Consider the following 9265-nt stretch of genomic DNA (forward strand, 5'->3'; position numbering starts at 1 on the left):
TAATCAACTAACAATGGAAATCTAAAGCTTAAGGGGGTTAATTAATTTTGCATTAAAATATGTAGTTATTTAATTACAGATGTGGCACGCGACAACCGACACGCGTTTATAAAGTATTTCTCCAAAGGCGCATTGGGCACATTAAAATCTTTCCAAGGACCTTCTTAAAGCGGTGATCAGGGGAAAATTGCTCCTACTACGACTTAGAAAACAGATAAAGAGCAGACAATTACTCCAGTTTATGCAGGCTCTGTGCGAAATAAATTTATTATCCCGACCCGATTTTTGTGTTTACCTACCTAATATACGCTGTGTTTGCTAAAATTAGTGCAGTAACTCAACCGGCTTACATTTTGGTACTTGCGGGGTGGGCTTTATCCCATTCCCCAGCTAGTCGGCTAGCTAGCTAAAGGTGCTAGTAAAGCTAGCTATCTTACTAATCTACCAGCGGCTGGTCGTTTGAAGGCGGAATTCGAATTGAGTAAGTTGATTGTTTGTCTTTCCAAACACACTGCATGGCTTTTAAAAGTTAGAGGTTTTATCCGACTAAACCCATGTAGATTTTACTGCGGTTAGGACGCTAGCTCAGGTAAGCTCCAACAATATCTGAAAGAATTATTGGGGTGAGTGTTTCATATTTTCAATGTGACGAGTTTCTTTGTTTTTGGTAGTTACATTGACGTTTGTATTTTTAAAATCTTGTTCTTCAAGCCATGAGGATTGCGTCAATTAGCAAGTTAGTGTGTGGCTGTTTTCAATTAGGTTGATTGAGCGAAATAGCCTTTCCTAAATTGTTCTATATCTATTTTGCTAAAGAGTTCAACGTCATTTTTGCTCTGTAGCATTTGTCTATGTTAATTTCCTTGTTTTACGTTGTATAATCGACACGATATTTGTTCTCCGTAAACTTTTGGAAATGTTTTCAGTTTCCACATAGGCAAGAATTGATGATTCCTCATTTCACAAGAACCAGACGAATAGTGAAAGGTTTGAAACATCCAGTCGACACCAACTAAATTGTGGATGGAATCATCCTTGTTTCCCCCCAGAACTGCTTTCGATTGGAAACGTTTGTTCTGCGTCTGACTCGGTCATGGAGAATGATACTTGTGTGGAAGAGAAGAGCTGTGACGGGCCCACGGCCGTGGACCCTGTTAAACAGCCAGTCTCAACTGCTCCTTTCAGATATACCAAGGTGAGGAGAATTGAGTCAGGTTAAGATTAAATTCATGCTTTCCTAATACAAATTTAAAAAATAAATAAATATATATATCTCTATACAGGAGGAGCTTCTGGAAATAAAAGAATTGCCTATTTCAAATGAAAGACCCGAGTGTCTCTGTGAGAAATATGACAGGTAAGAATGTATTAATTGGATTTAGAATCTTCCACCACTCAAAATTTGTATATTAAAACCTTTTAAGGGTTTGAAAGATCACATGTGACAGTGTTTAAGATGAGATTTTAAGTAGTGCCCAGTCTAAGTATGAAATGTATAGCCCTTGGATGAAAAAATATCTTGCCCTCACACCTGAATGGGATGGCATACTTGCATACATACATACTGTACATACATACAGATTACACAAATAATTGTATTTCACTATTTTGATCAAGTGATGGTGTCTGGGACCCTGAGAAGTGGCATGCCTCTCTGTATCCCACATCAGAACGAAGTTCTCCAGTGGAAAGTTTTAAGAAAGACTTTATGGATGAGAGAGTTACTTTAAAACGAAGAATCCCAGGTAAGTATAGTTGAACTCACCCTCATTCAGGTTTATATACAATGTACAGTTTATGTTTAACTTTTGTGTTTTAAATCGTGTTCAGATCCCCGTGAGCGTTTGAAGGAGGATGATCTAGATGTAATACTAAGCCCACAGAGGCGCAGCTTTGGAGGGGGATGTCAAGGCACCGTAACACTTGCTCCCCACAGTCGCCGCCCAATCAGCCCCTTGGAAAACAAGGAGAATGAAAGTCTCCGCCTTGGGGCTGCGCGCAGAATCGGCAGTGGCCGCATAATAACTTCACGAGTCTTTGAGAGAGATGCTCGTGTTGACAAAGAGAGGGAACGTGAGAGAGACCTCAAGGATAAAAGATTCCGGGTTGGTTTCAGTTGTCTTCCATCCAGACTGAACTAGAAAGATTTGCTGTTTTTGTTACTTTTTTTTTTAACCATAGTGCTGCTCATTAGTAATCTCCAATCAAGTTGAAGCGCAATATTAATTTGTCTGATTTCCTTGATGCATATTTCTGAAAAGTACAATGTGAATCTCTGTTGTTTCAGTATTTTTGTTAATGTTTTCTCAGAGGGATTTTGGTGACAAACGTGTGTTCAGTGAAAGGAGAAGGAACGACTCCTATGCTGAAGAGGAACCAGAATGGTTCTCTGGAGGACCCACGAGCCAGTCTGAGACAATTGAACTCATTGGTTTTGATGACAAAATTCTGGAGGATGATAAACGCAGGTCCAAGCGTTCAAGAAAGAAGCCAGAATCTCTCAAAGAAGGCATGCCTTATTTTTCATATTTTAAAATCAAGCATAGTGTTATTTTGGAATAATGGTGGGGCGCATCATGTCAGAAGTTTAAACCTGTGAAACTTGCCGATTCTGTGCAGCTGTGGAATATAATGGACAAGCTGGTGAACAACATGGTTTACGATCCTCTGCTGATCAAGAGGTTCCTCACCCTGATGTACTGCCTGAGCAGTCAACTGGAGACTTTGACTTTAATGAATTCTTCAACTTGGAGAAGACCATGCCAGGGCTGGCCTCTGTAAGTACCGGGAAGCACTGTGGGGGTTTGGTGTTGGGTGAAAGTTTAATAGTCACAAATGGATGGTATTTTTAAAATTCTTCATGCAGTATTCTTTTCCAAGTCTAACAGTAGAGGTTTTCAGATGTAGCTAAATCCTTACTCAAATTGCTTTCCCATAAGGAAAAATAGCGTTGTCAGTGTTATAATGCAACACATTTGAACTGTAGATTTGGAGAAAATAACCTCTGCTGTATTGGCTTTATCTTGCATGTTCAGGAGTTGTGGGATTTGTCACACACTGGTGCCCTTCTAAACCTGTTTACTAGTGTACTAATAATGGGGCTAGTAAGCAATTATCAGAGGTATCAATTAAAAATTTATGCCCATCACTACAGCCTTGAGATCTAAAATATTTGATGGGGAGGGAAGCGATATGGAATAAAGAAATTTTGAATAAATAGGCACACAAAGCATTTACCTATACAGGCTTCACTTATCTAGCAAATTTTGTGCTAGATGGAACTCCTTTAACGTAAGTATGATCTTGGACATTAGATCCTTTAGTTTAGAAGTTTTGATTCACTTGCAGACTTTTCTGTGTCCTTTTTAGATGATCGAGGATGTTTTGGGGGAGGGTCCTGTATCAGCCAGCCGATTTAGCCAGTGGTTCTCCAGCACTGTAAGCCCATCAGGCAGCAGGTCCAGCAGCCTGAGGTCCACTCCTCATGAGGAACTGGAAAAACTTGCTGGTAAATGATTTAAACATCACTTATCATATTGTCAGTTTTCCTGATTCCATCATCCACTTCTGCTGTTGTTCTTGTGCAGTAATTGGAGAACAAACCACAGCTGATGACAAAGATTTGTCAGTTTTTCTATGCAGTAATGATACTCCGACACCACTTAAGCTTGCATATTTAAGGGACTTTAATGTTAATGGCGGCTGTGATTTTCCTGTTTGTTCCACCCATTACATCACAACTGTTGAATTCATAGTTTTAGGACAGCCATGATGTACTAGTTCATGAAACCATTGAGGTACTGCTGTGAGAAAGATGATTACTCTCATGGCTTAGAAATGTTTGCCACGCTGTTGATCTTGAAAATGCCTAAAATTATGTTTTTAAAACATCAGAAATGATTGCTGTGTGACTAGGTTCTGTTGTCATTCTTGCATAGCGATTATCAAACCTCAAAATGGCCGTGATGAATGTCTCTAATATTGCTTCATTCTCATCTCAAGGGCTTGAGCCATCGTGCAAATCTTTGCACAATGGCCCAGCCTCATACTTCACACCTATTCGATCAGAAGGTAGAGAGAAGGTGGACATTCTGGAGCTGCTGCACAAGGCCAAAGTAGACCTGAAACCTCTTCTTTCCACCCTCTCGGTCAACAAGGCACGACTACAGGAAAGTAGTGAGTGCCATTTTAAGAAAATTTCAGTTAAATAATGGCGGTGTAGTCTTGTGTGCATTGACATTTTATCAATAGGTGGTTATTTTGTCATCTTGTAAATTTGATTCTGTGGAAGAAAAACAACTTGTAAGAACGCCCAGCCTCAGGGTGACATTTTGATTTTGAACCACTATAGAGCTGGATCTGTTCTGGGAAAGCTTTTGAAATTGACAAAAAAAAAAAATTTTTTATTTTTGTCATGACTACAATGCTGGGGCAGAGGTCCATATTATGCATTGCTTTTAGACACCAAGATGTTGAATTTCAGGGAAAATTTTAGGGTCATCGGCTTTGCTCTTCATATACATTTACTGGTAATGCCAATAAATGGTGCAAGCCTTAAAGGAACTTAAGTCTAATCATTTATCTTTCTCCAGCTAACTGTGGAGCAGTACGCTCACTGGAGGAGGTGGAGGGAGAGATGAAGGGGATGAAGCTGGGCTCGGACCCACATGTGCGCAAGTTGCCGCCTTCCCACAGGGGAGATGGAACACCATTCATGGCTGAACATCTAGAGGAAGCTTTAACAGGTGGCTCCACTGTCCGTACGCAGCTGCGTGACTCTGACATGTCAGCCTTTAATAAATTAGTCAACAGCATGAAGGCAAGTGGAACTCTGCCTACTCACCCCAAAATCAACAAAAACAATGTAAGTATTATGGCTATAATGGCTAATTTGCATTGGAATTAGTAATGTTAAGTGTGTCCTGAGCTGTTTAAACTTAACCCAAATTTTGTAAATTTAATCATTGAAGTTTAAAGTGATGGGCATAAATTTGATCAACTATATATATATATATATATAGTGTGTGTGTTATGGAAAATATGTTTATCCAGTGTTAATATTTATAAGTCTCTCAGTGGGGTTGTAACTATTTGAGATTCCAACCAAGTTTTGTGGTAAATATCCACATTTTATACTGGGTGTTCACTGGCTGGGTGGTGTGTGTGTTTATGGTGTGTATTTGCTTTAATTCCCTTTCTTGTATTTTTTTGTCCTTGCATTGCATCAGCCTCCGGATCCAGCTGTGGTCACAGTCTCTGATGCTCGGTTGCCTCCACAGCAGCAGAAAAATATACTGCAGGTGTGTAGGTTTCTCATCTACCGTATATATATTAAAAACATCAAACACCATGTGTTACATTATCTTGGAGCCTAGAAAACTGTTCAGCCCAAAGAAGTTGTACCTGGGGTTTGTCTGATATATTGCAATAGAGGAAAGGTTAAAAACAAACTCTGAAATGTTCAGTTTGTCTTGGACATGGTAAAAGCCTGGCCCAAAGTGTTCCAAAAATATAGCGAGTAGTCCTTTAAATTGAGGAACAGCTATCGCAAAATTGTGGAATGCATATTGCAACCTACAGTACTTGGCTCTCTACTTTCAGCAGACTTTACATTTTCCTTCTTGAATACTGTCAGCATTTCTTCACAGTAAGGAATAAAAAGCTGGAGACCCTGATGTCTTTAACGTAGACTGTGAAATCTGTCAAACAGGAACAAGTGATTGACCAAATTTTTGATTCATGTGCATGTAATTTAGGATCTTTTGGGAGGTTCAGCTCGTAGTGGCTCTCCAACAATACTTGGCAATCTTTTGGGTAATGCCGAGGGTCCAAGGACGTCTGGCTCTCTGCATAGTCTGTTACATAAAGCCCCATCGCCCCCCATCTTTTCACAGAGAGCCCCGTCCCCTGATTACTTCACTCAGTTACCACCTTCAGCAGGTAAATAATCACATCATGGTATGTAGTATGGGAAAATACATGTTTGCTGTAATGAAGAAAACATTTATACCGGTAATAAATAATTCAATGAAGGCTAATTCATAAAACTTCAATTCATTTTTAAATTCAGACTTCGTTAAACTTCTCTCCTCTAAAGGTTTTGGAGTTGGCCCTCAGTCCATGATGCCAGAACAGTTTGCTGATATGCACAGATCCATCAGCCCTCGAACTGCTTCACATCAGCAGGTATGGAGTGTGTGACAATATTAGCCTTGAAGTTTATTTTTGTTTTTGTTATAATAGTAGAAATATAGTATATTTTGAAAGTAATTGGTAGTCACAATTACACTAATTGCCTGGTCCATTTACTTGTACTTGTAAGTCATGAAGCCTACTGATCGATCGTCTGCTTTTGCAGACACCTCATAACAGTATAATGTAGTTTTTTTTTTTGTTTTTTTTTAATAGTTTTTCAACTTTAAATATTTTAGTAGCGTTGGGAAACTTGTCGTTTGACACTTTGTCTTTTCTTTTCAAGCAAATGAAAGCACTCTCATTATCCATGAATCAGGCAGGCCTTGAAGTTCTACCATTCCAGCAGGACCTCGCTCTGCATTCTCACCACTCATTCCAGTCTAATTATAAGGCATCACAGGACAAATGTTTTCGAAACAGGTAAGAATTGGTAAAGAGGCTAAGAATCAATATGCAACATTTAGGGTGTTTAGATTTGTCAACATGCAAAAGCTCACCTGATGTAATTTTTCTTTCTCCCCCAGGTTACAGCGTTCTAATCGTTCCCCTGGTCCAGGCCCTCAAGCTGGTGGAAGACATTCTCCAGCCAATGCAGTCACCAGCATGGTGAGCATGAATATACTGTATTTGGATGCTATCAGAAACATTTGTACTAATGTTTGGGTTTTTCCCCAGTTGTCCCCATCCTTTACACCTACGTCTGTCATTCGTAAAATGTACGCAACAAAAGATAAGAGCAGAGACGAATCGGCTCGGTCAGACACAAAGGAGGACGCATCGGCTTACACTCAGGATGGTAAAAAGCATTAAATTAGTTTCCATTTATTGACTTCATCTTTTACAGTCCTGCATAGTTATCTTTGCATTATTTTATAACAGAGAACAATTCCCATAACTCCTACTTGGAAATGATGAATGGGAATTCTCTTCAGTCTGGGGGCGTAAAAGCCAGCTCTCAGACATTAGTCAACAAGGAGCAGAAGCACCTACGGTCTGGTTCTTCGGGACAACCTACTCCTCCCACGGCACCACAGGGACCCTCCTCATCGTTTCCTCGTCCAGTCTATCCGGTACCGCTGCTGTCTCACATCCCTGTGGTGCGTCCTTCTCCTCAACTGCACCCTAATGTGGTTCAGAGAATGCTGGCACAGGGCATTCAGCCCCAGCAAATTGCACCAGCTCTTGTACAAGCAGGTGAAGTATTGCTCTTTTTCCCTATAGAACGGATAAATTCAGGTCATTCATCCCATTAGGCTCACTTCAGTCTTTAATTGTTCCACAGGTATATTTCCACCACATGTTGACGTTGCACAACTGCAAGGGTTGCCTCCTGCCCTGCTCGGACAACCGCTTTACCCACTTGGTGCAACGGGACATCCAGTTCTACCTCCCAGAGCCAATGCCCATATGCAGTTGGCCTTAATGCAGCAGCACCTGCAGCAACAGAGACCATGTGAGTGGCAGCACTCTATGAAATGTAGCCCTTTACCTCAAATGTACAACTTCAGGTAGTTATTACCCTAAATATTATAACCGTATAGGTAGATGGTGGTAAATGTCTCTTAAAAAAAATCATTTTACCTTGGTGTAAACTACTGACAGCCTTCATGTCATGACAAAAAGTTCGGCCCCGCTGTAAATTCTGAATGAAGCCAAGAATCACTGCTAATCCTTTTGACCCTTAAGTTATTTAGTAAAAAAAAAAAGAAAGAAAAACAATCTCACTTCTGAGCTCCTAAGTGTTTGTATCTTTTATTATCTCCTTGCAGTACATCCAAACGTCCCTGGCCCTCACTCACAGAACCAAGGCCTTCACCGGACAAATAGCTTGCAGCGACATGGCAGTAGCCCCCCTCCTGGTCTTGCTAAGTGGTTTGGGTCAGATGTGCTGGAACAGCCACTTCCCTCTATGCCTGCAAAAGTCATAAGTGTAGATGAGTTGGAGTTGAGGCCATGAGAAAATGAACACTGGATAGATTCCCCCCCAACACTTTTTTTTTTTCCCCCGCCTGTCTTCACCTTTGCCTACCTTAAAAAAAAAAAAAAAAAAGAAACTTTTGTTTGAAGGGTGATGCACAGGCCTGGACGGTGTACCCACCTCACGCTTTGTCTCCAATGAAATCACTGTTTTTCGGAAAAGCCTGTAGCAGTCATGGAAGACGAGCAACGGTAAAAGGTTCTGTCTGATTAGTTTTGTTTTTTGTAAATGGCTTTTGTGCAGTAAATAATGTATAGGCCTAATTGTACAGAGCGTGGGAAAGAATCTTATTCTCCCTGTGTATATAGCTTTTTTTTGGTTTGGTTTTCTTGGTATGGGGAAAGGTGAATCTTGGAGTTTATCTAAACTGAAGTCACCGAGTGCTGCATTCCTTTGTCTGAACATTTGTCTGAACCTTTACTTCCCTGCTGATCTTCAGAAAGGGCTACAGCTAGTGAAAATGTTGAATTGATGAGTAATGCAAGTGTATGCTTTGCCTCGCCAGTGGCCCTCAATTTACTGCCTGAAGATGACTTGAGGGGATGGAACAAAAGCTAGTTGTGCCTTTTGTTAGTTATTTTCCTCCTCTGCCCCCCCCCCCCCCCCCCCCCCCTCCTTTTAAACTGTGTCCTGTCCCATCTTACCTGTCACCAGGGAGGCTGCACTGCTCACATCAGTTTTGAAGGTGTTTGGGATTCGTTTTGTGCTATTAAATTATCAAAAGCACAAAAATGAATAATGAAAATAAAATGTTCAGTAATACAATTTGTGTAGTTATTTTAATATTTTTTGATTTGCTGTATTTGTTTAAACTAAATGGGAAAGCTTTATTTTAACTTAATCAAATGAGGGTTAAAATTGAACATTTTCAGCCAGAGAGATTGAAATATTTTTTAGAATTGTTCTGTAATCAACTAATGACAAATATTTAGGTAATTGGTGTCTTCTAAACTGTTAGCTTTTGGCTTTCACGTTAAAATCTGCTGTTCAGGGTTGGTGCCTGACCCAAAACGGTTGATGAGCAGTCATGAAGGACAGACTTGATCATTCGGATATTTCATCTGTCCACTCAAAATCCAAAAATAACACGTT

General features: G+C 40.2%; 1 protein-coding gene across 4 annotated transcripts; it reads left to right on the top strand.

Annotated features, from left to right (window-relative positions):
- Window positions 1-13: 13 nt before the first annotated feature.
- eif4enif1 (eukaryotic translation initiation factor 4E nuclear import factor 1) lies at window positions 14-8935 on the top strand. Of its 4 annotated transcripts, none has more exons than XM_029826179.1 (19): window positions 14-481; window positions 1050-1195; window positions 1284-1357; window positions 1618-1745; window positions 1831-2105; window positions 2311-2509; window positions 2620-2777; window positions 3370-3508; window positions 4003-4176; window positions 4593-4864; window positions 5229-5300; window positions 5757-5940; window positions 6098-6186; window positions 6512-6615; window positions 6720-6801; window positions 6871-6991; window positions 7075-7389; window positions 7478-7648; window positions 7965-8935. In XM_029826179.1, exons 2-19 carry the CDS (start codon window positions 1094-1096, stop codon window positions 8150-8152), a joined length of 2847 nt encoding a protein of 948 aa, XP_029682039.1. In that variant the 5' UTR covers window positions 14-481; window positions 1050-1093; the 3' UTR covers window positions 8153-8935. The 4 variants fall into 4 exon arrangements, with proteins under 4 accessions (XP_029682039.1, XP_011612192.1, XP_011612193.1 ...); XM_011613890.2 differs by having other exon boundaries at window positions 15-481; window positions 6479-6615; XM_011613891.2 differs by having other exon boundaries at window positions 15-481; window positions 4069-4176; window positions 6479-6615.
- The last annotated feature ends 330 nt before the right edge of the window (window positions 8936-9265 follow it).

Source organism: Takifugu rubripes, chromosome 19 (assembly GCF_901000725.2).
Source record: "Takifugu rubripes chromosome 19, fTakRub1.2, whole genome shotgun sequence".
Taxonomy (NCBI): Eukaryota; Metazoa; Chordata; class Actinopteri; order Tetraodontiformes; family Tetraodontidae; genus Takifugu; species Takifugu rubripes.

Coding starts and splice junctions, on each gene's coding strand:
- eif4enif1 (XM_011613890.2), top strand. CDS start 1,094: ATGGAGAATGATACTTGTGTGGAAGAGAAGAGCTGTGACGGGCCCACG. Junction 5,941..6,097: donor TCAGTTACCACCTTCAGCAG/GTAAATAATCAC, acceptor TCTCCTCTAAAG/GTTTTGGAGTTGGCCCTCAG. Junction 6,992..7,074: donor ATCGGCTTACACTCAGGATG/GTAAAAAGCATT, acceptor ATTTTATAACAG/AGAACAATTCCCATAACTCC.